Genomic DNA, 26010 nt, shown 5'->3' with positions numbered 1-26010 from the left:
TTTCGTTCTAGTTCTGGCTATCGAACGCCATCTACTAGCAACCAAGACAAAACCCGAAGAGCTTCTTACGCTTTTCTGCTCTCTCACAAAGATAAGACAATGCGCCCATGAAAACAACGTTAACAGCTTTCAATACAGTTCGTAAGAGGATATTGAATGGTTTTACGGTCCTTTATGGCACAAGTCTTTGGATTTCTCGCGTTTTGTTCGATCTTGGCCTCCCCTGGTGGTTTCAACTTCATCTCATGTATAGAAATCCCAAGCATTGCTTGATCTGAGATTATCCAGGGGTCGTGTTATCTTTCTAATCTTGCTAACGCGTCTCGCTATCTCGAATCCTTGACGACAGAAGAGGCCGCCACACGATCCAGTGTTTACAGTGGGACCCTGAGCAAACCGGTAGACTCAAATCTGACGAGCTTTGATTGCAGGCGTCCCATTAAATAATGGCGCTAAATTGTGTCTCTTGTTTGCGGACGGTCGCTGTAAAAATCGTCTGCGGTCTCGCTCGGAAGCTGCGGTGTATTTTCACCTGAGTAGACAGTCTTATCTTCTTAACTTGTTATTCTTGCAAGTAAAACACCTGTTATTTGAGCGCGACACGTTGTTTGACACCCGGTTACCAAGGGTTGCTATGCGACCAGGAAATGTCAATATGTCGTCTGCGCGTACTGCCAACAGCGTGCGTGAAGTGTTCAACTGTCACTCACGTTGAAAACATGATATGGTTACTTTGATACATTCGGACTATAGGTGAGAAATACAAACCACGTTTGTGGGCGTTCCAAATCTAAACACTGCACTCGCTCGACATAAAGCTCCCTGAGTCACAACGCACACGGCTTGATTACGTTTGTAATATTACCCGCGCTCTTTTAACAGCGGCGAGGTTTGCCTGGCGACCTTTAGAACCGGGAGAATTACTCCGGTCCATTTGGCGAGGGCTTGCGGAAAGCGCGCTATGGTGAATAATGGACGAGTTTTGACGACGCAAGCAGGGCGTGCTTGGTTGTAATGTGCGGTCGTCATAGCAACCGGAGTCCCCGAGTCGAGCGGATCGTTCCAAATTGACATGTTTGAAAACGACAAATGGTGAGGGACTGGCGGCTGGGATCGTGTATTTACCCATTCTATTGCTGAAGAAAGGTGTATGTTTGTTGATGTGACGCGGGTGAATAGAATCTAGCCGCGCGCATTGTGCGCTACCCGGGGGAATTTCAGCGCCAGCCAATCGCGACGGAGCGCAGGGGTGTACGGAACCAGTTCAAGTTGCCTGATCGAAGTGCAGATCAAACACTGCGTTGCTGTGAGGCGCGTTTAAGGCATGACGCAGCGGGGGCGAACACTCTAGTAGGTAGTGCTCGCCGCGGCAGACATGGCTGACCTGGAGTACCTCACGGAGCGAGTACGGGCGGCGGCCAGCACGTCCATTCGCCCGTTCAGCTCCGGCCAGGAGTACCTGTACGCCATGAAGGAGGATCTAGCCGACTGGCTCAACACACTGTTCGAACTAGAGCTGACCGTCAGCAACTTCGTTCCTCGCCTGGAGACCGGGCTGATCCTGTGTCACCTGGCCAACATGGTTCGCCACAAGGCGATAGAGTACCTGGAGGATCACCCAGGTGCGCGTCTGAACGTGCCGGGGGATGGGGACATCTCTCCGTCAGGAAACGCCGAGCCGGGGACGTTCCGCGCACGGGAAAACGTGGCCATGTTTATCGACTGGTGCAGGCGACGCCTGGGTGTGTCGGACTCTCTCATGTTCGAAACGAACGATTTGATCGAGGGTAGAAACGAGCGTAGCTTTGTTTTATGTCTGCTCGAGGTAGCGCGAAGGGGGGCTAAATTTGGGATGCTGGCCCCCATGCTGATTCAGATGGAGCAAGAAATCGAGGAGGAGATTCGAGAGGAGGCCCCTCCCCCGCCACAACGCCGGGTGTGCGATCTGTCATCACTAGACGACATGGTAAGGAAACGTGTTATTATGCATACATGTGTTTCCCCACATCAGGGTGTACATATTGAGTGCTTCAGGGGGAAAAGGTGCGGTTTCCGGCATGCAGTGGATCCCTCATCATGTATTCATAAAAGAAATGAAACGAGAACGAAAACCATTGGAATATTCCCAACCATATCCCATATTCAGACAAGCTAGCCTGACCCAGTGAAAGTCATTTCGATGACTGTGCTGTGACACTCAGCCCTGTAATGCCGGCTTCGTAAAATTGCTTCCTGCGAGGTCAGGATATTAACGATTCTTCCGATCGATAAAATGCGTATCGCTGCGCTCATCTACAACCACGCATCCCAATGAATCACCCACACATTTCGATGTTTTCTACATATATAGAGTATATATTGAAAAAAGAAGAAGCCCGGGACCGTTCGTTAAGAAAGACATTTGTCATGGCAATGATTGACCTCAGGTGAGAAACCCCTTTGTTGGGACAGGTACATAATGTTCCACAAAGGTACAACAATCAACACCTGTGCGACCACCTCTCTGTGCCTCACATACACGCAACAACTACAGTCTAGCGGTTCCAACATTTTTGCCCTGAGGTAGAATCGTACGCATTTCCTCCGACGATACACCGGTGCGGTGATTACGTTTGCTGTTGTTTACGGTCGAAATATGTGCACTGAAAAACATAGGGCGATAAACTCGTCCATTTTGCAGCATTATAGCACGTCCCCACGTCCCTCACCCGTCCGATTAGCGTCAGTGTTCTCTGAACCATGGAAGACACTGTTCTCTTTGTTTGTTTGGTGTGGCGATTGAAGGCTTTCTCGGAACAAGAAGGGTTAAAGAAAGACACACACACACACATAAAACACGGCACAGAAAAAATAATGTATGTACGAAATATCTCTAAACGCTAATGTAGATTTTATAATTCCGAAGATGATAGAATAACGTATGTTGGACACAAAAATAACATACACTTTCACTCAACTTAGTGAAAAAATAGTAGATTACACGGTCGATTTAATTCCCTGTCAGATTTGCAAACAGACAACCACCTGTTATGGCAGCAGTGCATGCTGGACGTGGGGAGGGGGGCGACATATTGTACAACAATAACGTACTCAAAAGGCATCGCGTTCTGGCATTCTCTATTACAAAGACAACACAATAGCCGTGTATAAGTGGTGCTTTACTTTCTCAATAAGTAGGAAATTCCTGTGAGCCAGTGTACAACAAAGCCCAACAAATCCGCGATCCTTCTCCAGTTTATTTTGAAATGAGTGGTTTTCTGTATTGGTGTTTGCAAGGCGCTTCAAACGTCCGGAAAATGCAATAATTGGAAACACCGTCTGCGTGAATGAATCATGTATGGTACCATGTCAAACCGGTGCACTCATTCATGATATCACCGCCCCAGGCTTGCTAATTTACCTGATTTGACCGTGAATCTTAGCGTGTCTTTTCCCACGGCTTAAGAACGACAAGCAGGATAACATTATTATTCAAATTTTCACACTTTACTGAATGGCCGGCTTCAATGTGAAAACTTCGTGAATTCAATGTCAATGAATGATATACTGAAATACTAATGAAATACAATGATACTGACCGTATATTTCTTTTGCGATGAAGTTATGCCTAGTTTTGATGTATAATGACTTTTCTTTCCTCAATACGACTAAACATGTGCACAATTTTTTAATGTCTATTTCATTTCATTTATTTTTTCATTTTTATTCATTCTTCCAGGGGAAAAATCACACTAAATATAACGTCAAAAGATACGAATATCTATCGATTGTATTAAATCGTCGCCAGCAGAATTATTGGCGCGAATGTAGAGAGACAAAAATAATACGCATTATTCCATCAGCGACTGTGACTAAAGAGATCCTCCACTAATCACTCAACCGCGACGCAAAGCCGGCTCTGCCGGGCTCTCCCGGGCGCGGCTCGGGAATGCGTGCCGAAGATTTAACTCTGTGAGGGCTTGCTTAACCCGTGGTTAACTCCCAAACGTCCTAATCATGAATCTACAAATATACCCTCTGTAGTTTAAACCGTCGTAGATTTGGTCCAGCGCTCCTAATATGGTGTTCACTAATTAAGTCGTGATTACATCCACAGACATGGTATAATTACCACTCAGTATCCCCCAGGGTTCAATAGTGTGGACGCCTTCTATGATATTGCATTTTGTTTAAAAAACGGTGACGTCACTCAAAACGTGATAAAGATATGCTGAAATGTATTCAGATGTAGCTCAATGATCATGAAATATTCAAAACCTAATATTTTCATGGTTCTGAGAAGCATTATGTCGTCATCATCAAGTGTGTCAAATTCAAAACCCTATGACCTTGACTGCGTCCTTGAATCAGGCGGCCATCTTTGTTTTCAACACTTTGATTCATCATCTGTGAACGCACGTTCTTGAGCCCATGATGAAGTGATTTTTGCTGAACATAAAGCACAAGTCTTATCACTTAAGCAAACACAGTATGTTGCACATTTTAGTACAAAGTTATAACTTTACCCTTATCACGTAATTATTCTATGACGCCAACTAGAATATACAATAACGTTCCCTAGATTGAACTGATTCAGCAACGCTTGTATATTACACCTACCCATATTGTACTTTGTGTTGAAATCGCAAAGAAAGTTGTAATTTACGATTTGTTCAAACAGCAGTGATGTAAGCCTTGAAATCACAGCGGTTAGTTGTAAAACCTGTATAAGGTAAGACCTAATACATTACTATGCCATCAAGGATTTACACCCGGATTATACAGTCCTGACCTACTACGAATTGAGCGGACAGGTGTTAAGTTCTTTCAGATTATAGCACTGATTTATAAGCCCCGTGTAAAATTCGATTCCCAGTACCATTTCCGTGTTGGGAAACCCAACCCCTATCTAAGAATGTACACTTGGGTGCGGCTTCCTTTAACACTCAATAATCCAGGAAGTAAATTAAATAGCCCAGGTAGGGCCGTGTCACTCAACGTCATATGTCACTTCCGATTGGACGTGAACTAATTAGAAAAGCATGACTCATTCAGCCGGCAATGGCGTTCAGTGGTTACGGTCACGGCAACAGGAGTGACCAGTAACCGGGCATTGGTGTCGATAGTAACCGACTAGAGGGACGCGAAGCGAAGTGACATGTCCACATTAGGGCCAACTCCCACTTTACCCAAAGCAATTGACCGTAATTTATGAGAAGTTGATTATGCCCAATAACCATAAATTGACATCTGTTTGTGTATGCAGTAGTCAGGGACAATGTTAGGCTTGCAGTTTTGTATATACTTTTGAAAGACATTTACACTTGTGGTAGGGGAAAGGGAAAACATTTGAAAAAAATCTTGGTTGAAGTCTTGAAAATAACGTTTACAACCTGCCGTTTGATACAGTGAAAATACAAGATGTTTAAAATGATTTCACCGTATTGCAGAAACTCAATACAAATACATGTATATCAAAAGTATTTTTACAGATATTTGATGTTATACTATCCCAAAAGAAGTGAAAACATATGTTTATACTGTACATAAATCTTGGAATGCCAATTATCAATTGTATACGATTCCTATGAAACTTTGTGCAAAACGTAGTTAATGATGTTTCGCAAATACAAGTACCTTTGCTACTTGGCAAACCCCAACCATAAAGCCACGTAAATCAAACATATAATGCATTGAACTTGTCACGGGAGTCATTAGCGAGACTAGGTAGGTATTTATCTTCATATTTATCTCAATACTTTTCTTTTCATTAAGACCATTTACAAACGTAACACGAGATGAAATTGAATTCAAAATTGCTGCAGTCGTATTTTACATGCAGAAAGTTGAAATATGGACTGTTATAAAGGGTACTGAAATGTGTACGTAGCGTGCATTTTCCAAAGATGTTGTTACCATTTTATGTATCGAGCAGATGCTTTAAAATGTAAAATATTCCCCAAACACCAATAACATTCTTATCCACCAAATATCAGATAACAGCGCGCACCAATAGCTTGTCAAAGTATTGTACTAAGCACGCCAACCAATCGTAACGCAGAGCCTGGATTGTGAAATGTTATCTATAAAGAATGTGCCGTTACATGCGGGTCACGGTGTTTCGCTGTTATAATTCTGAAGGTTTTTCCCGGTTACTCGGGACCATTTTGAAAAATGCGGCGTTAAATTGTTTTCATTGACAAAGTTAATGCAATTTTGCGTTTTCATCAACGTACGAATGAAACTGCTGCCGACCTCCTTCTCAAGTGACAAATTGCATCTTGCGGTACATATTAACAGACCGTCCTCAAATCTAGGCCAATTGTGCCATAACCCGATCATTGGATGTTATGTTGTAGTACATATTAACTAGGTTATCTAAATTAACTTGATTATCAAAGCAAGACCGTCCAAATTTCATTCTGCAATTAACGGCGAACACACTATAAAAGCAAACTTTGTAACACACTCATTTCGGTATGTGGCTGTAGCATGAATAATCTTTATACCGTATCCAAAACATATGCTTGAACAACCCCACCCGGACTCAACAAAAACGCTAATTTCAGGCCTTATTAAAAAGCCTACCCATAAATTGTATGTGTGGAAGCCGTGACCAAAAAAAAATTTATTGAACTTTCAGTTGGTATGTCAATCCTAAAATAAACATGTTCTGATTATTGAAATATCACGTCCAGGAGGCTTGAACAGTGTTAGGCTTGTCGAATTATGTACTATTGCTCCGTACTTCAACAAGGCTTAACCTCCACAAGCACCTGACCAAACATTGGAACACTATTAACTGACTATTTACTGGAGTAAGGAAGTCGGCAGAGATTGCTGACTGCAGTTCAAACAATCTGCTGATAGGGCATACGGTACAACCAGTTGTCCATAGTTGTCACGGTGTACTATGGTACATACTATTCGCAGATAAAACCATCGCTAAGTATTTGGGAGCAAATACCTAGCATGAAATGGGAAAACACAATCTGCTCTTTGCCATATGTACTGCCCTATTGTGCTCTTCAGTGCGCTGAATTAATGAGTCAACGTGGTTCCAGGTGTAAGGATTAAGTCCTCCTGGTCATTATGAAGACGGACACTAAGCCTTGAGGTTTGCCGTCAATAGAGGGATTGACTTAGTAAGTCAACAAAACGCGACTGTAAGAATGTTTTCTTGTGTGTATTTGTTGAGCACCATTTGGCAACAGGCTGCCAAAGCCGCCATCTTTAAAATGGCTGCCATCCGAACCATTCCACTGGAATGACGTTGGGTTACAGGTGGTTTTGAAGATGAAGCTGCTGTTTTTGTCCTTGCCTTAATCGTTGACATAAAAAAACACCCAAAATCTAAAGAAACCAAGCATAAAGGTTATCATATTATAATTAGTCCCTACCACACTCCACAAGCTGCTGGAAATAGTAGAAACTGGCCAAATAGAATAACATGCCAGAGGAGTAAGCCGGTCATATAGAACAGTTTGCAACTTCCGAGGGGGAAATATTACCGTCACTGCGGGCTCACTCTTTTGTCCAATTATTATATTTCACACTATTTTTGCCATATTCTACAATCTATACCCCCTTCGAAAGGCCTAATGGAGGCTACTTAAAGGCCTTCGTTGATGATTTACCTAGATAGCGACATAGCCCGAAGCTCTGGATCGTAGAGAGAAGATATGAATCTAACTGAATTTTCTTGACAGACAGATTCTTCTTCTGAGAAGACCAGTCAGGCAGATTCTGATAATCTGATAACGTCTCAGTGTCAGACACTTATCGATCCAACTGGTTGTAAATTTTGAATCTCATCAAAAACGCATCCTCTTTGTTTGATAAGGTTAGACAGGTTACCGTACGTGTGATCTCGTGTGGACCTTGTGGTGAAATTCCTATCAATATTTCACGTAATATGATTCCAGAATTCAGGCCCTGTTGATATCGATTCATATGATGAATACATTCTTCATGAATCACCATATTATCACCATATGCGCCATATGTACCTATGGCATTCTTGATTCTATTGTTTGTAACATTGACGTTAAATCGTTCTTAGAACAGTTTTAAGGTTATTTGTATTATTAGTACGCCCAGGAACCAAAAGGTTTTAGAGTTTGTGCAAATGAACATCGGGCGAATGCGACCATATAACTAGTGTAATATGCCAGTGCAATTGCCACTATTTGTTTGTAACATTAAATCGGCTTCTTATAACAGTTTTCAGGTTATTTGCATTTCGTCTAGGAACCGAAAGGTTTTAGAGGTTTGTGTAAATGAACATCGGGCGTTTGTGACCATATAACCAATGTAAGATGCCAGTGCAACTACCAGTCTAAGTATTACCACGGCTTACGCGACGGCAACCCACAAGAAAACAAAACACGTCCCTGACAGCGTCAACCGTGAGGTCGAGTAGAAGACCTTGATCGTTTTTCATTCCATCAACAGAAATATGATCCTTGTGAATGGGCGTTGTTTGTGCGACGGCTATTTCCGACTCACTTTTCAATTGCCCCGATAAGGTTCAGCGCTCGTAGCGCGTGGTCGTTAGGGTCACCCGGGTAGAAGAGTACCGTCGTTAGGGTCACCGCTCCAGACGTACGGCCGTCGTTTCCTGTGACGCACGGTACAGCCTACGGGAACTGCGCACTGTGAAAATGGACTGTGGAATGACGCACAACGTCTATGTTCTGTGACTGTCACACTTGTTCGTACATCAAATCTATCTGCGTGCTGTATTAACTTTTGTTGGCTATTCGGCGAATTTAGAATACATCCACACATACTAGAGTTACTAAACAGCCATAGAATATTCCATATTAATCCGTGTTCAAAAATACCGCTTAACAACGTATGCCCTATAATAAAAGATAATGCGGAACTTATACGGACTTGATATATACGCACAGGTATGACAGTCTTCTAAAGACAAGCTCATCTTTAATCCAGTCTGACATTTACGTTGTATTTGAGCAGATGTGGGAAAGAGAAAAAGTCTTAAATGTCAAAGATCTCGTAAGAAGAAAGTAAAAGGCTAGAAAAGACATGAATCGTATCTCTTCATATCTGATTATTCCTTTGAAGGTAGCGGTAGTGTTTCTCTGATGAAGGCTTTTGATGTAGCTCTTGCTGTCCCCAGGGTACTGTAGGACCTAGGCAGGCTTCCAAATATTGACGCAGAATACGTGAGATGGTTCACAGATTATCTATGATATCATCATACGCACGTCATGCGTTTTCATCCCTAACAAAGGAAAATAAGCCAATCATGGGAAGCTGGTGATAATTATTTCATTACGCCACAAAGAATACGAGATAAACTGATATGATCTATGGTTGTCTGTATTGTCTATGAGTCAGATACATTCGTCTAAGACCTAGCTCCAAAATGAAGTTGGCTTCATATATTCATATGATGTACAAAAAACGTGAGTAACATGCAAGATATGGTTACGTCGCTGCAGGCATATACATCATCCTAGTCGTCAACGTATGTGAAAGTTATTCTAAAGGGCGAGGAAAAATCGAGTGGCTTCCGTCAAATTACCAGCCAATTACTAAACAATGGGCGGTCATCAAAGCATTCTTTCTCACCTGTCAACAGGTGTAATTAGCAGTTTGTACTCGAGGGAGAAAGTTTTAAAGTTGTTGTCTTCAATAGTATGACGCAGTTTGGCACTGATACAATATTAGAACTGTCCTGAATTACAATGACATAGAAGACTATGTTATCAAGAGAAAATCATGGGGCACACCCTTGGCTAGATGAAGGGGCTTGATAACAAACACAAAACTTGGTTATACATTGTATAAGAAACCAATTATTTATCAGCGCATCCAAAATGCACACTTATTTTTCCATGAGGAAAATCAAAATCAAAGAACCCATGGCCACATATTATAGAAGAAGTGGGTAAAATTGTCTTCCACTGCCTCAAAAGAAGAAGTCAGACCTAACAAAACTATCAACAGGTATATTTTAGAATGTAGTAATAACATTTGACGTAGGCCCTAATATCATTGTAATTTTCATTTTCATATGTGTTGTTTGTACATAATGTACTTGCAAATGGCCCTTGGGTGTGTACTTGCAATACACTTTGTTTGTTATAAACTAGGTTATCAAAACAATATGCAAATTTGAACATAGCAGCCACCAGATGTAACATCTTTCTACTTCATTCAATCAGTAAATTAATGGTCATCAATGGTACAAATAACACACTATTCACAACAAGCTAGCGACATGCATCAGAGGAAACACACTGGGTGCAGAGAAGGCCATTCTGGCTTAATTGCTTTATAAGCTATTCATTATGACTGACAGTGTTGACAGAAACCCTTCAAACAAGCTCCTTTCATCCGCTCTAATTTGAAATCAGCTCATTGAATGCTGTTCATTGGTGTTGTATAGCGACGACAGCCAGGCAAATACAGGAAACCATTGATTCGCCGAATCTTGTACAGGTCAAAAGAACTGCATGGCAAATCTATTGAAGTAATCATATTGTGCGTATGGCAATGTCGACATTTTATGTGACGTCTTTACAATTTTGTTGTGCAGTGAATAGGTCGTTCTAGAGGCTTGGGAAGTTGAACAAAAGAGACTAAAATGGTTCTTAAGTCGTGGTTTGACAAATCGGACAGTATGTATTGTGTGGGTTCGGTAAGGATTGTCACTTATTCATAAGATGACCCCGTCAAATATGCCATCTTGAAACATTCACGGACCGACTGCCCAGACAATTAATGACGCTCTAAATAGAACGGTTCTGGCTTCAGATGAAGAAAACAACTTTGTTTTCTTCTTCGTGTGAACAGTCAGAAAACTACCTCAATGCAGGCGACATTCGGAATATGTAATGAGACCAGCTTGAGAGCTTTTCCAATCCAGAGGCCAGTACGGATATGATGGCAGGCCATACTGCCTGTACGGATATGATGACAGGCCAGGCTGCCTGTACGGATATGATGACAGGCTAGGCTACCTGCTGTTGAAAGCTCATAACTGTACCATGTAACCCTGTTGAAATTCTAGCAGGCCTGCATCAGGGTTTGTCACGCAATGAACCTTGTTGTTTTGGCGACCCAAATCCACAAACAAACAAGTGTTACAGAAATACTTGTAATAATGAAGGTAACGTGCAAAATGATTTATTCCTAGCGCTACGAGATTGATGATTGCAAACATGTTTCATCAAGGACAGCTTTTGTTCAAGGTACGTTTAATTTGACCCTGTTGTTGCTACTTTTCACAAATCTATCTGTGCAGCTGCAACTGAGCGACGGTTTACAGTCGTAGGAAATATTTTGTCTTAATTAGAAGCATTTTGCGGCAGTATGTCCGAACGTCTTTAGTATCATAGATAACGTAGACATTCCTTAATTAATGACCTTTCCATACTGACACACAAACACACTCCGTGGACATAGTCCTAGCCACAGTCTAGGCAAATCATTTAGGACCTGGCTATCAAAAGTTTGTTTGATGCACGTTCATGCGCTCTATCAAAAAGATCTGCTGGCATACGGATTCTGCGGCAAGCTAACCCGCTGGTCCTAGCTCACGTTCCGCCAACCAGCTAGCACTATTCTGGCCGCCAGAGCGTGGTGACTCGCCGAGGTCCTACATCACTTCGAGTCGCTACATTTGTTTGAGTACAGGTTTTGGGAGCCACAAGCCGATTCTGGTCGCAAACATGCCTCAACAAAAACACCCCTTCTTGCCCAGACAAGCGTGCCAAAAGACCCACACTACTCAAAGTCACCGCACCACTTGGTCCAGACAACCAGCTTTCATTTCCTTAAACCTCTGGCAAAGATTTATGACTTGTTTTTGCAGCCAGAGTCACGACTAATTTAGTTTCCCGGGGAACCCTTTCGTCAGTCTATTTTGCTACAGACGACAAAGAAAGGGACATGGAAATAAGACTACGAGTTTTAAATACCAATGAAGTTCAGATTTCAAAAGCATTTCCTTCTTTGAAGAGTTCTCGAAAGCAGTTCGTGCGTTGTGTAGTTATTTTAGACGGGGTAACCCAAGGGCGATTTTCTCATTGTAAAAGGCATTTACAGCCGGTGAGCTTTGATTGTAATTTGATTGCTAAGGATTCAAACAGTCTCTGTTCCCTTTAGCCAAATTAAAGGAGTTAGATTTTGTAGGCCCTACGGCGAGATTAATAATTTTACCCTACTAAGAAAATGCAGAAATCGATGATGTCAAAGTGTTCATGGATCGTAATCAGAGAAATATCTACTCTTATCCAAAATTGATTCGAATAGCGATGAAAACCTGTGTTTGAAGTACAGTAGAATACAGACAATCTATTGACAAAGACGTTGCAATGTACTCTTAACGCATAGTTTGTTCCTATAACAACAATCTAGACATGCAATCATTACGTGTTTGGGGCGCCTGGGATGCGAGTGTCTGTTGTTTTCACACATTTTGCAGCCAAGAAATTCTCAGGTTGGCTTAGCCTCAGGTGAAAAAAGCTCACGCTGTCAATGTAAACAAATACTTGGGTAAGTGCCTCGCATGACTTAAGTTGCCCAGCGTGCTTTAAAACTTGCATGGCGGAACGGCCTAAATTCCAAAGGTACCATTTAGCAGCTTTCGTTGTCGCGTTGCCGAGAACAAACATGTCTCCTCCCGACGCTTTCGCCTCGCGTGTTTGAGGAACGGTTTGTACTAGTTCCGCGCGTCTTGAAAACTAGGTCGTTTGGAAGAGTGACGCTCTAGTTACATGGACCGTATTTACTGTAAACTCGGGGGAAGCGGCCGGTACACCGTTTCCGTAGCGTCGGCGGTGTTACAATATGTTTACTTGTCAACTGAAACCCCTGTCTGATGTCGCTAACGCCTGTCTGTGACGGTACCTTTCCTCGTCTGGGGTTACCGAGAAACGCAGAGGGCTCCATAAAACAGCACACACGCCCCTCATTCCATGTCAAACACAGAAAAACACTCCCGCTAATTGAATGCATTAACATTGGACGTTCTTACACGTGTTGCCAGGTTTATAAATGTATGTCGGAAAATATTATGTGATGTCTATGTATATAAGGAGCACTGCACAAAGAACCACATTAAAGTCGTGTTCGAACATCTTGGTAACTTAGATATTTTGACTTTTTGCATGTAGAGGTGGTATGAACGTAGAATGCAATCTAACTAGAAACGGCCTATTACAACATTGCGCATGCGTTTTGCACTGCAACTGCATAAAGAAGTGATGCGTTCCCTGACTGTATAAGGATGGACTTACGAATTATGATTATGAATTTACACAATCATCCCCTGTATTGACCACCTGGTGAGGATATTTGCTGTGCAATATTGATTGTATTGTATTGTATTATCCTATTGAATAATCGTATTGTGGAATATACAAAGGTGTAACATCACTTGACCTAATTTGTTACCTGGTGTCACTCCACACGCTCTCATAATTGAAAGGAGTGAAGCATTCTACCGGAAATGAGTCGACAAATCAGCAAAGGGTGCAGTGATGACTTCCGGTTAATTCTCATTGCAATAAACCTCGGGCCCGATGCATTATGTGTGACAGGAGGGGGCTGTAAGCAGAATATCTTGATATTCATTAATATTCCAACAAGTATCACAGTTCTTGTATGCGCTGTAAGCCCATCTACCCACAATGTTGCAAATTGTCGCAAATTCAAAAAGCGATACCGGCTCATCTTTGATAATAAAATTCCCAGAAAAGATGCAATCTTGATAGAAATGGGCCCCTGTGTTATCTTGCCTGAAGGTTATTTATGTTTCTGGGTCACCCATACATCAAGGATGTAAACTGTAAGTGTGGCTGGCTTAGGGCTAAGTGGCGGCTGTGAAAAAAAAACGCTATGACGTGCAAGGAATTACATAAAGTAACGGTCACATAAAATGAAACACAGAAAAATATCTCAATTCATTATATGATCAATGTGTTGAATCATCAAAATATCTCCATTCATTATATGATCAATGTGTTAAATCGTCAGTAGCAAATATCTTTCATAAATGTACAATATGTGAATAGTGATAGATTGATATTTCCGCAATGATTTGCTAATGGTTACTAGTATGTCTAACTGGGTGAAGAGAGTAGTTGATGATAAACCTTTTTCTCATTAACAAACTGTAACGTTTGTTGCAAATGCTTCATATCATGATGACTATCACATGAAGTTAAAGGTCAAGAACCAGTGCCCAGTAAGTAGACATGCATGAGACATGCGCAGTCGAGCGCCACAATTTACGGTGATGTCTGTGTAATTTTCCCTCTGGTGGTCTCGGGATCCTCATTTTTATAAAGCACACATCGATGGACAAATTTTCACGGTGTTTTTGTGGATTCTCTGATTATATCTTTAGAATTTGTATGATTTCTGTTTAGGTGTCTAGCGCCGATAAAATGTTGGTGTTAAAATATACATTACATGATACATTTGATATTGTGACTCATGACTGAAAACTCATAAAACAACACTCATCACTGGTGCTATAGCGTGTTCAGTGCGCGTTCATTGATATGGACGTTGTATAAGTGGATCAAAGCTTTGCTGTAACTTGTAGGTAAAGAGGTTGTAGAGTCAACATTTCTGAATCATCGATTTAAGCGGATGAGTTCTTCACATACTGGCTATTGGTTCTACCTCCCATCACAAGATATCAATCTGCTGGAGTGGTTTATATCAATTTAAGTGCCCTGTATTGTGTTGTTTTGTTTGGTTTGCTTGTTTTACTATCGGTGGTGTACCGATATAAGTTACTAGGGGCACCTTACCTACTAAGCGACGTCGACATGGTGTCCACGTTATTTAGTTGTGTGTGTTTAGTCAATAGATAACAAACGTATAACGTTAAAGAAGCCCAACACAATTTCAGAACGTTAAAATTGGAAGTATTCTGGATATAGAAATCTGTATGATATCAACATTCACTTGCTCATATTAGTACATTTCTATCATAATTTCATACGTTTGACGTTTAAAAAGAGCACAGAAACAAGCTGCACGATATTGGGACCACCAAAAAATTAGCGCCCAGATTTTCAATGAGTTCTCGCCACACAACGACATCGCATCTTTGCTTCATGAAGGGCGATATGCTATGGGATAGTATTATTCAAACAATGTTTATAAAGAGCTGGAAAATTGGATTTGAAAATCGGACTTCTAACGTTCTGAAATTGCTTTGGGCTCCTTTAAATATATGCTTAAATTTTGACTTCTTTATAATGAAAATTTTCCCTTCGTTTTTTCCCAGGTGCGAGAGTTGGTGAGCCGCTGCACATGTCCTGACCAGTTCCCAATGCTCCGGGTAGACGAGGGGAAATATAGAATAGGAAATGCCAGCACTCTGGTCTTCGTACGGGTGAGTTATACATCATTTATTATTCATGTGCCGCCATGTCAATGTACATTTCATTTCCAATCAATAGCTTGTACTAGCACCTGATTTGTCAGACTTAAAAACACTTTTTTGTAGTCTCCAAGCAGAGGTTCGGCTCTGGCGCTGGATTTTGACCTGTTTTAGGCGTTTTTGACGGGCTTTCTATTGGGTTGGTGACATAAAGAAAACGGGACAAAATTGAAAGCCCGACAAAAACGCCTAAAACACGTCACAATCCAGCCAGAGCCGAACCTCTGCTTTGAGAGCATCTTTTTTGTGGCAAATTTGCTCGTAAGATTAAGGCATTACATGTTGGTCGCGCGTGGGTATGGCCGGGTCATGCTTGCTTACGAGTTCATTCATAAGGGAGCAAAGTCAACGTTTAAGTTATTGATTAGAGCCCAATTGTGATACATTGCCCTAGCAATGACGTCAATATCTATATTTGGAAACCACGTGCCTCCAGATTTATCGTCTGAGTACAGAGACTTTAAACTACTACAATACGAATATATATGTTCAACATCATTGCTACACACGTAAATGCACTAAAAGGCAAATATACGCAGACGAGGAAATTGTAATAAATTCAAGTCCTTTTTGGCACTTCTGCATACCTATGAATATCTTCAGAAAAGGTCAGGAAGCTAAGCGACATTTCTAACGTCATCCATGTCGGGTTTACGTAGTACATACTTGGAAAGAAAGGGCGCGTCAACACATAATAAATACGCACAAGCACACATGTCATCCAGACATAAAGGAATTCCCGCTCATAGACGCCATCTGCCCGGCAGTTATGTTACAGTCCGGACGTGCAGTTTGCTTTGGCACCTGAAGTGCTATTCTTAATCCGACATGAAGGCTCTGAAGGCATCACCTGTCAGGTGGCCATGGTTTCTCCTTTGTGTTCCAAAAAACTAGAACGACTTAATTCTCCGGAGCACTCAGTGAGGGCACAATGCGACCATAGGTCAGGTGAAAAAAACTTCGTTCAAAATGTGCAGTAATTTCCTGGTCAGCTACAATGTAATATAAACTGCCTATCTTTTAAAGAAAAATTAAAAACCTGTAGAGGATCTAGAAGCTTTAAATGATAGACAACACAAAGTGTACGTCGTGACAGTTGTCGTCCAATTAAGTCGACGGATTCTGAGAATCCCAATGTCATCATTGGACACATGCCAAAGAGTAGGCATGTCATCAACAGAGTGCAGTTCCATCAGCACTTTTACAGGACCCTGGCCCTGTCTCATACATTTTAATTTCAAAGGAAGGTCAACAGTTGATCCGACCTTACTGTAGATTACTTTTAAGGTTAGAAAGAGGTGTCACAAGGGAGGATCAGTAAGAATCTTGTTGTTGTGTTGAAATATCAGTCCATTTTTAGGTTAAAAGTGCACATAATGTATATAGGAATGTCCTTACAGTTTTCTGAACATTCTTGTGCAATTCTTTATGTCGAAAATTTCCGCTGTAATCTTTCCCCGAAATATTCTCGAACCACGTGCATATAACACGCGACCCCGCTAATAGAATTGGTGAGAATGAAGTTCGGCGACAGCAGGGCTTCCTCGAGCAAATGCCACACGTGTTTGAGTGCTTGTTTGACCGTAATATGAACCATTGTAGTAACCCAATCTACTCCTTCGGTCTCAATTGGGCACTTGTCTTAACGAAGATGGTGACCTTTGACTGCAAGCATTACTGTGTTAATGCATTCGAGAGGAGCTTCAGTCATAGCTTGTAGTACTGCAGCGCCACCATGCGAGTTCTGTTGACACTGCAATAGAACGTTTTACAAGATAAACCCGAAATTGCATTCTGGACGTCAGGCGTCTGTATGTATTTTTTCTACGTAATTTCTTTGTGCAAGTAAAATATATGTAGTACATACTATGGTGTGTTCCCAAACCTTGGGTCTACATCGATAGTCTTAATGTTGCTGTAAGTAAACATTACCACTTGTGTTCACCAGGTCCTCCGAAATCACGTGATGATACGCGTTGGTGGTGGCTGGGACACGCTGGAACACTACTTGGACAAGCACGATCCCTGTCGGTGCATGTCTAGAGGTAAGTGGGACAGATTCTTGTTTACTTTTTCGTGTGGAGAAGCATTTTCACTACGAGACCTACGTTCTTTCTAAGTACATCTTTGTCAACTTCAATCATTTACACGATACACATCATGCTGTCTGAAAATAAACCTAATACGTTCCTTCCTCTTTTTGTGTGTCACCTACAGTTCACAGACAGCCTCGCAGTTTTGCTGGATCTGCCTTCGAGCAGCGCCGCCCGAGCCCCGTCAGTTCTTCCAGCCGGTCCAGCATCAGCCCCTCCCCGCGAGCTTCCATCGACAGCGGCCGCCCTACCCGCAGCTCTTTAGACACGGGGCGGACCCCCCGAGGGTCACTAGACAGCGGTACTCCGGCCAGAACTCCGCGGTCTTCCGTTGAAGAGCGGCGGCCTAGCTCGGGGTCGGGTCGGTACGGTGGGCCACCCTCTCGCCTGGCGGTGGAACCAGGGCAGTACCGGGCTGTGAACGGGCCGCTCTCACCGAGTAGTTCTGTCTCGTCTGACGCTAGTGACGTTGGAGTCCATGGTTCCATCACACCAAGGTGAGTTCTCGTATGAACAAGAGCTAGTCTGTGTGACGCAAATACCGCTACCCGTGCTATAACGGGACCACTCCATGGTCGAAGTTAGTCAGGCCACTATAATCCCTAGAACTAGAGTCTGTCGCTGGCTACTATTTCGGATTCGTTCATTTTTGACGTGTCAAGTAAATCTGACCAATGTCATAAATAGAGCTGTATACTATACTAGTACTTTTCAATACTTTACTTCTTGTGATAGCCCTTTATCACTGGGATTTTGGTTGCGCATGAGATATTGCATGGTGCCACTGATAAGTTGTGTTGATGATCTACCATTGGTTCAGCAAGTAAAGTTGATTCAGTAATGTTGCGAAGTGATTTAGTTTAATTTGAATCCTACCGGAAAAACAGCAACAAATCGATAATGTCTTTATCAATCTTTGTCATGATCTTCTTGACGTGTGTGATATCACATGATTTTTGGCAAGTTCATGAAAAACTCGTATCTTTCTTTCCAGACGGCAGAAGAATCTGGCGTCCTCTCCAAAACGAGCGCTGAGCGTCGGAAACCTGCTCGAAGAAGAAGATGTGAAGGAAAATGTTGCACAGCGTCCGCGACGGAGCGGCATCCCGAGACCACTTCGGAAGAGCAGCGACAACCTGCTGGCGAAGAGCACCGGAAACCTGGCGAAAAGTACCGAGAATCTCAACCGATCGCTGCCTGCTCCTCGGGCCGTTTCTAGTCGGTTGTTACAACAGCAACGGTCCAAGAGCATGGCTAACCTAACCAATAGGGAAGCGTACAGCGAGGGCGGTCGGCGAGGCTCCGCTGGCATCTCCCCTCGTTATCGTCAGCCCGCTGCAGTTGACAGAAATGCTGCTAGAAGTCGCTCCGACATGACAAGTAGGGACTCGAGAAACAAATCCTTCGACACTGCTAGGAGTCGATCAGATATGACAGATAGACAGACGAGAAGTAAAAGTCAGTCTCGGGAACAACAAAGAAGAATTTCAACGGAGAAAGTGCCCAGAGCTTCGTCGGCTGCGTCCAAAATCTCAGAACCCAAACGGCCTAAGAAGGAAGAAACAGTCTTGGTCATCTCGCGAAATAAGGAAGGGTCTCATCGACTTCAGCGGGAACCATCGGACGAGAAGATCAGTTACCGAAACTGTTCTCATCCGGTGGGGTACGGGTATGCAACAGAAGGATCTAAACGCGACGAAGGACCGAGTAGCTTAAAACCCTCCCACATACCGACTGCTTCGCCTAGATCACGTGTGCCGGCTCCGACGAGATCTCGTTCACCAGATCGCGCGAGATCGGTCGGACGTGTGCGAGAAGACCGGTCACAGTCCAGGGAGAGAAGATTAGTTGATCCTGCAGAATTTAGATCAAAGTCACCCGATAGGCGATCAAGAGAGCAACAAACCGTGTGGAGACGAGACGGCAGGGTGCCGTCACCAGACCGCCGCCAAACCTACCAAACATCGCCCCGCCAGTCTCCAACTCACAAACGATCCACCGACCGATCCCCACAGCTAGGACAGAGATCACAGTCCTTTGATCTATTTCTAGAATCTCACGAGCTAGACCACGAAGCTGAAGACAGGCCTGGATCACGAGAAAATAGATTTAGCGACGTCAGAAAATCTCGCGAGAGAGAAATGACGTCCCCTCGTAGGGGGTCCGAACCAATCAAATCTTCGGATGGTAAATTAGCTTCTCCTGAGCGAAAACGGTTACAAGAAGCCGGTAGAGCTCCATCCCCAGACCGTAAAAGACTTACTGAAGTGAGCCAAACGGAAACAAAATACTTGCCAGAGTACGTAAAGACGTCTGGAAAAGTACAGAAGGTGTTAACTGAGCAACAGACGTCTCCACGGATCCCACCTGACTCGTTCCCAGAGTCACGCCGTACTTTTGTAGAGACTATGGAGGAGGAGGAGGAAGTCATCTCACCATCACGTGATCGTTCTCCGTCCCAGGAACGCTACATGCGCCACACCCGTAGCGTGGACAGACCACCAGTAAATCCGGACGTGCCCTTCTTCTACGAAAAGAACGACAAGCTGGTCCTCAAGACGGAAACGGTGACCCCTAGTAGCGTGCAACTGATCAAAGAATTGATGGAGAAGCGAGAACAAGAGGCACGGCTAATATCACCCACTAGAAAAGATGTCACAGACATAGGAACGACCGAGAGTCCATCGTTGTCTCCGACCAGGAAGACGATTGAAGACCCTTCCCGTCCACGCCAAGACTTGCTCGATCTAAAAACTCGATTATCTCCAAGAGCTTTATCTACTAAAGGCCAGGAAAAGGCAGAGAAGACGTCACCAGTTCTGGAAGAGAGAAGTGACTCAGAAAGTAGCTGCTCTGTCTCCTCTCCGTCCACGGATAGAAGTCCAAATGACGACACCGGAACATTTGTGGTAGAAAGCGCACACAGCCCGACACACAGCCCAAAAGCGAAGGCCACTACAAAAACAGAAGTATCGCAAGAAGCAAACGTCCGTAGAACCGACGAGAGAGAAGAACGCGTGTCTGTACATGCCTTCAAACATATACATTCGGATGACGACCAAAGGACGAGTGACGAGGAACTTCCGACTTTAACCGAACCTGGCCCGATGATTGAACGAAGTTCGTCCTTCCCCTACGACGATATCCGAACAAGTAGCGAGGACTGGGAAGACTTAGACGATTCTGGATATCACGGAAGTGCCGAAGTAACTGACAGAACGGAACTTCCGAATGGGGGTTTTCTAAGCACACGCGACAAAAAGCTTTCACATCACAAGCAAATTAAAGAGCATCAAAAGGATATGCACACGCGGGAGCTTAAAACAGATGAAATCGAGCATCTGGAAAGAGGTTACGGTCACAAGGAACAACCAAAAGATACGACAAAAAGCCCTACTTCTCCTGAATGGCCCCGACCCGTGCCTGCACCTCGAAAGAACGTAAAGAACTCGCTCAAGCTACAATCTCCGCCCGCCAGTCGGGAAAGCCCAGAGACCAGCCCTACCCACAGACAGAAAACGTCCCGACTCAGACCTAAAACTCGCGTCCCTTCCTTCCACAAGCTCCGCCCCCTCATCAGAGTTCCCTCCCGCAAAGACGCCAAGAAGGATATGGGGCTCAGCAGGATCCCCAAGCCGGTGTACAGAAAGTCTCAGAGCCCGAAGGACGGCACCGCAACGTCGCCTGGACCCACTTCGCCCGTCCGCCGGACGAGGAGACACGATACGGACGACTCTGGGATCGACTTATCGACCTCGGGTAGTCGGAGCTATTTGGTAAAGGCGAAGAGTCCGACTGAAGACTACTCTTTCGGTAGCCATACCAAAGGGTTGGAAGTATTCTCGGACAGTGGACAGCCTGAAGATGAAAATGTTGTGACGCCACGAGATTCAGGAATAGATCTATGGAACGGCAGGGGGAGGGGAACCCCTGAAAGTAGCCCCGTAAGAAGCAAGCGAGAAAACTTTAAGAAAAACGAGCCCGTCTTGAGTAGAAGCGGGCCGCTCAAAGCCACACAAGACTTTAGTAAGACGTTCTCACTGAGAGACATGAACAGAAACGCCAAAAAGTATCAGTCGGCAGGCGCAAGAACGATATCAGTGAGTAAGTTCCGCTACGACAGTGAGATGAACAGTGAGTTTGATGACCAGGCGTCCTGGCCGAGGTCAGAGTCACCTGAAGGAGAGATCATAGAGGAAGAAGTAGCGTATTTCTGATTGGCTGGAGGAAGAAGTAGCGTATTTCTGATTGGTTAGAGGAAGAAGTAGCGTATTTCTGATTGGCTGGAGGAGGAGGAAGAAGAAGAAGCGTATTCGTAGTTTTGATTGATTAGAGGAAGAAGTAGCGTATTTCTGATTGGCTAGAGGAAGAAGTAGCGCATTGCTCATTGGTTAGAGGAAGACGTAGCGTATTTCTGATTGGATAGACGAAAAAATTGAGTATTTCTGATTGGCTCTCTACAACTAAGTTATTACGAGGGAAAAAAGGGTGACGCAAGATGCAGACGACATTGTTTACTCTCTACTGGTTAGAGGGACATTTTAAAGGATACATAAACAGAGCTAATCATTGGTAATGTCATGACCCTTGTGTTGCCTCAATGTATAACAAATCTGGAACTATAGAAACCTAACTTAATGTTTGGTGCCAAATGTAGCGGGACAGAAGTTCTCTGCCGTCCGTCAACTCTCAAGTAAAGGAGAAAGTCCTGAAAGGGGTTTGTAGGAATGATGACGTAACTTCAAGATGAATTCTAAGATGTTGTCAGGTGTAAGGTTATTGTGGGACGTAACGTTAGGAAGTAGAAAATACATGGTTCCATCTTTGGAAGGTTTCACCCATCGAAAAATCGGCTGATTAACATTGCATCTAAGCGACACGGTAGTCCGAAACTTGCAGTTTATACCTGTATACGTAAGCAGGAACTGCATTTCGCAATACTGGCTGCTTTTACGAAAGGAACGATTTTCAGTGCGCTTTACGTGTACGTTTAATTAAGAGTTGTTAATGTATAAGGAATTATCGTAACTTTTGAGTTGTTGTTGTCTTCAACGCTTAACATGACTACCTCCATGCAGTGACGTAATCGTTTCATCTCAGCCATTTATTGTAAGGTAAAAGAAAAGAAATGAATACATCCATCAGAAATATAAATCTGATCACTGATTACACGTTACGGCTTGCAGCTTTAAACCATGGCACTGAATTATATATGCATGACAAATTTATGTTTACTCTAGAGTCATCGTTCTGTATGATTCGTTATCCATGATTTAAGTAACTCGGCAAAAACATTATATCTGTTTGTAATACGCATACATGCCATAACATATTTTTGTACATTTTGTCTTGTATATATGATTTGATTATTTTTTAGAAGACTTGTCATTACGGGTGACGTAACGTTTGTGGATGTAGAGATTTTATTGATTGTTGAGATAATGAGACGCGCACGTTTTGTGTACACGGACCTTGGGTGACAATAAACATTGTGAAATGAAAGCGAACTTCGTGTGCCTGCTATCTACTCTATGTGACGCTGATTCACGTCCATCAAACTAAGTACATTTTACCAAATGCTTTTTATTGTAGAATAAACTGTTATTACTTAGGACCATACTGACTTGATTTTCTGGATGACATCCGCACGTGCTTCATATGATAAACTGCGAGTTCACTTATCCCAACAACCTTCATCATCATTTAGATTTAACAAATTATACATTTTACGCCAAAAATAGTTACTCAAGCAACTGGATAAAATTTTGAAACAGACGTTTCAGACAGCATCCGCTATCTTTCGTCAGTGACTGAAAGACAGCGGATGCTGTCTGAAACGTCTGACTGTTTCAAAATTTTATCCAGTTACGTACTTGAGCAACTATTTTTGGCGTATCTTACTACCTGGATGTCTAACCTTCTTCAACGAATTATACATTTTGTTTTTCTAGATACTGTATCACAAACGACCCATTATAAAAAGATGTCATCAGCAAAAGCCCCCCCCCCCCCAAAAGCACAGAGAGCCTGCTATGGAGGCTACAAAATGAAAAGGAAGCGCACAGTACGACACAGGCTCACACCCGAGACAGCCTCTGGGCGTCCATGTCAAGTCCCGCTTTGGTCATGCCTCCACCACGGCGGTCCGCCTTGATTCGGGTTTTCTTCACGTTGAAAACCTGAAATGGACACAAAAATTATGTTCAGTACCAAGGACACGCACGTTTGTGTGATAATCGCTCAGTAACATGGATGCCCAAGTTTGTTTGAGAGTGGAGCACGAAGTACATGCACATTTGTGTAAGAGGGGAAGTGTTCAGTACCAAGGACATGTACGTTTGTTTGACAGTGGAAGGAGTGTTCAGTACCAAGAACATACACGTTTGTGTGAGAGTGGGGTGTTCAGTACCGAGGACACACACAGAGTGGTACAATTTAAACATTACTCCTGGACAAATTACGATAAAACTAGGACGTTTCGGGCGTCCATCCGAATGCCCTTTTTCAAACGAGAAGAATGAAGTTTACCGACGGATGCGTCAAGAATGTTCCTAAGTTCTAAATAAACAAAAGGTAACGACTAAGGCATTCTAAACGTATAAACGTATCAAGGACACACACGCTCTAAACGTGTTATACACATTCTACGTGTTCTACACATTCTAAACGTATAAACGTATCAAGGACACACACGTTTGTGTTAGAGTGGGGTGTTCAGTAAAGTAAACACAATAGTTAAGTAAATACAATGCACGTTTGTACGAGAGCTGCTCACCTGGTCGATCCAGCTCCTCTTGTGTTTGGCCGTCCAGTCTGGAACCCGGAAGTGCCGATCACCCACAATCCTCCCGAACTCTGACTCTGCTTCTAGGATGTATTCGACCTGATGAATAAATAAAAAAACAGAACAATCTCTTTTGAATTAAACCCAAACACGAAAATATCAAAATATTTTCGAAGTTTTTGGTTATTTGGTTTGCTTCGATGCCCTTAAGTCTCATCACGACTAATCTTACAGGGCTCGTCATATATAGATACAGCCATACATACAGATTGCAAGACTAAAAGGAACATATATATATATATATATACATAACATATACATTGATCATTAACATAAACTTAGTTTTCTTTTGGAAGGCGGTTCTAAATCTACAATCTATGTTAGCTAAATAATGCGGAAATTTGCTGTTATATTAATGTAGATTTAAATTTGGGGCAAAACCACCCCATTGGTTATCTTTATAAGATGTGTAACCTGCTGTATGCGCTGTTCCAACGAGGCCTCCTGGTCAATTGTGTGGGTGTCATCAACAGCGAGCGCCACCTGGAGGATTAGGAAGGTAAAGCACCTTTACCACCAGTTGCAACGAAGATTTGCAAATGACCACGTAAGATAGATTTGTGCCAGGCCCACCTTTTAAGTGTGTCCATGAATTAAGTAACGTATATTCTAACAACCATGCAAACACATTCCAAGGATGATAAGGCCACGTTGATTTGATTATTCGAATGACATCCGTGTACGCATACATTTTCGCCCGATTCCCCTCCCCCAAAAAGTTTCCAACCACATTGAAAATCACACAAAGCAGCTGCAAAATGAGCACATACATACCCTCAAATGAAAAATATAAATATCACAGAAAACAGATACTAATGTCGTAGAACGCTTAAGTAGATTTTGAAGTCAAAGAAGAAGTGAAAGATGCAAAAATGAAGAGTCTGTCATTCGGTATATAATACTCTGTGTGTTTTGTCATTTGTTCAACCTTGCTGACCATGTAGATTTCATACTGAAGGCAAACCTTTTTTTATTCGCACGGTCGCATCAGTTTCGGTGATCCTAGAGGATATCATCCTTATGATCAAATCAACATGGCCTAATTCAGAAAAAAGAACAATTTGGTAGAGAAAAGTCGGCAAGAGACCGTACCAAGAGATTCATAACGACGATGTTCATCAACAACACGAAGAGCAGGAGGAAGAGGGAGGCCACGGGTTTGCTCCAGCCGGGCTTGTATTCGACGGCACTTGAGATGAAGGATTCGTTCAGCTCGAGTTCTCCGATCATCATGCCAACAGTGGTCATGAACGTCACCCAAGCGTTGTCGAACCCCTCAACCTAGAAGGTAATCAAATTACAGTACGTACGATTACAAGAAATAGACACAAGCAATCAGAAAGAAGCTGGCCTATGCTGAAAATCACGAATCAGCCCCCCTAGAAGTCTGCGAAGGAGGCTAAATCATATTTACGTTGTAACACAAACTGAAAAGAGAAATATATGTTTCATTTATTGTCATGAGAATTATTTTATACATGTAAAGAGCTGTTTTACACGCTATGTAAGAGGCTAAAAGATTTTTGGGAAATATAAGATAAGATTACGCTTAACGAGACGAAGCTAGAGACCAAGTTTAAACCTTGCATGAAAATACGCAATAGGACTTTACATATGCTTTGACACTCTAGCCTTTATAACTCATGTTATGTTTTCGT

The 26010-nt window shown here is 42.9% G+C and overlaps 2 protein-coding genes across 3 annotated transcripts in view; one reads left to right on the top strand and one right to left on the bottom strand.

Moving 5' to 3' along the window:
• The first annotated feature begins 944 nt into the window (after positions 1-944).
• LOC136441600 (serine/arginine repetitive matrix protein 2-like) lies at positions 945-23015 on the top strand. The gene is made up of 5 exons (XM_066437978.1): positions 945-1966; positions 15260-15367; positions 17364-17460; positions 17633-18005; positions 18503-23015. Exons 1-5 carry the CDS (start codon positions 1376-1378, stop codon positions 21723-21725), a joined length of 4392 nt encoding a protein of 1463 aa, XP_066294075.1. The 5' UTR covers positions 945-1375; the 3' UTR covers positions 21726-23015.
• The window catches only part of LOC136441605 (transient receptor potential cation channel subfamily A member 1-like), a 15686-nt gene continuing 12267 nt past the window's right edge, over positions 22592-26010 (bottom strand). For both annotated transcript variants that reach the window (XM_066437990.1, XM_066437999.1), the window contains exons 21-24: positions 25445-25633; positions 24767-24835; positions 24284-24391; positions 22592-23687 (exon numbers count right to left, since the gene is read on the bottom strand). In XM_066437990.1, the coding sequence (XP_066294087.1) occupies positions 23586-23687; positions 24284-24391; positions 24767-24835; positions 25445-25633 (468 nt within the window). In that variant the 3' untranslated portion in view covers positions 22592-23585. The remainder of the gene's footprint in view (positions 23688-24283; positions 24392-24766; positions 24836-25444; positions 25634-26010) is intronic.

The sequence above is a fragment of the Branchiostoma lanceolatum genome, chromosome 1, assembly GCF_035083965.1.
Source record: "Branchiostoma lanceolatum isolate klBraLanc5 chromosome 1, klBraLanc5.hap2, whole genome shotgun sequence".
In the NCBI taxonomy this organism is placed as follows: Eukaryota; Metazoa; Chordata; class Leptocardii; order Amphioxiformes; family Branchiostomatidae; genus Branchiostoma; species Branchiostoma lanceolatum.
Note: the sequence above shows the minus strand (reverse complement) of the source record. Positions and strands in the feature narration are given on the sequence as shown.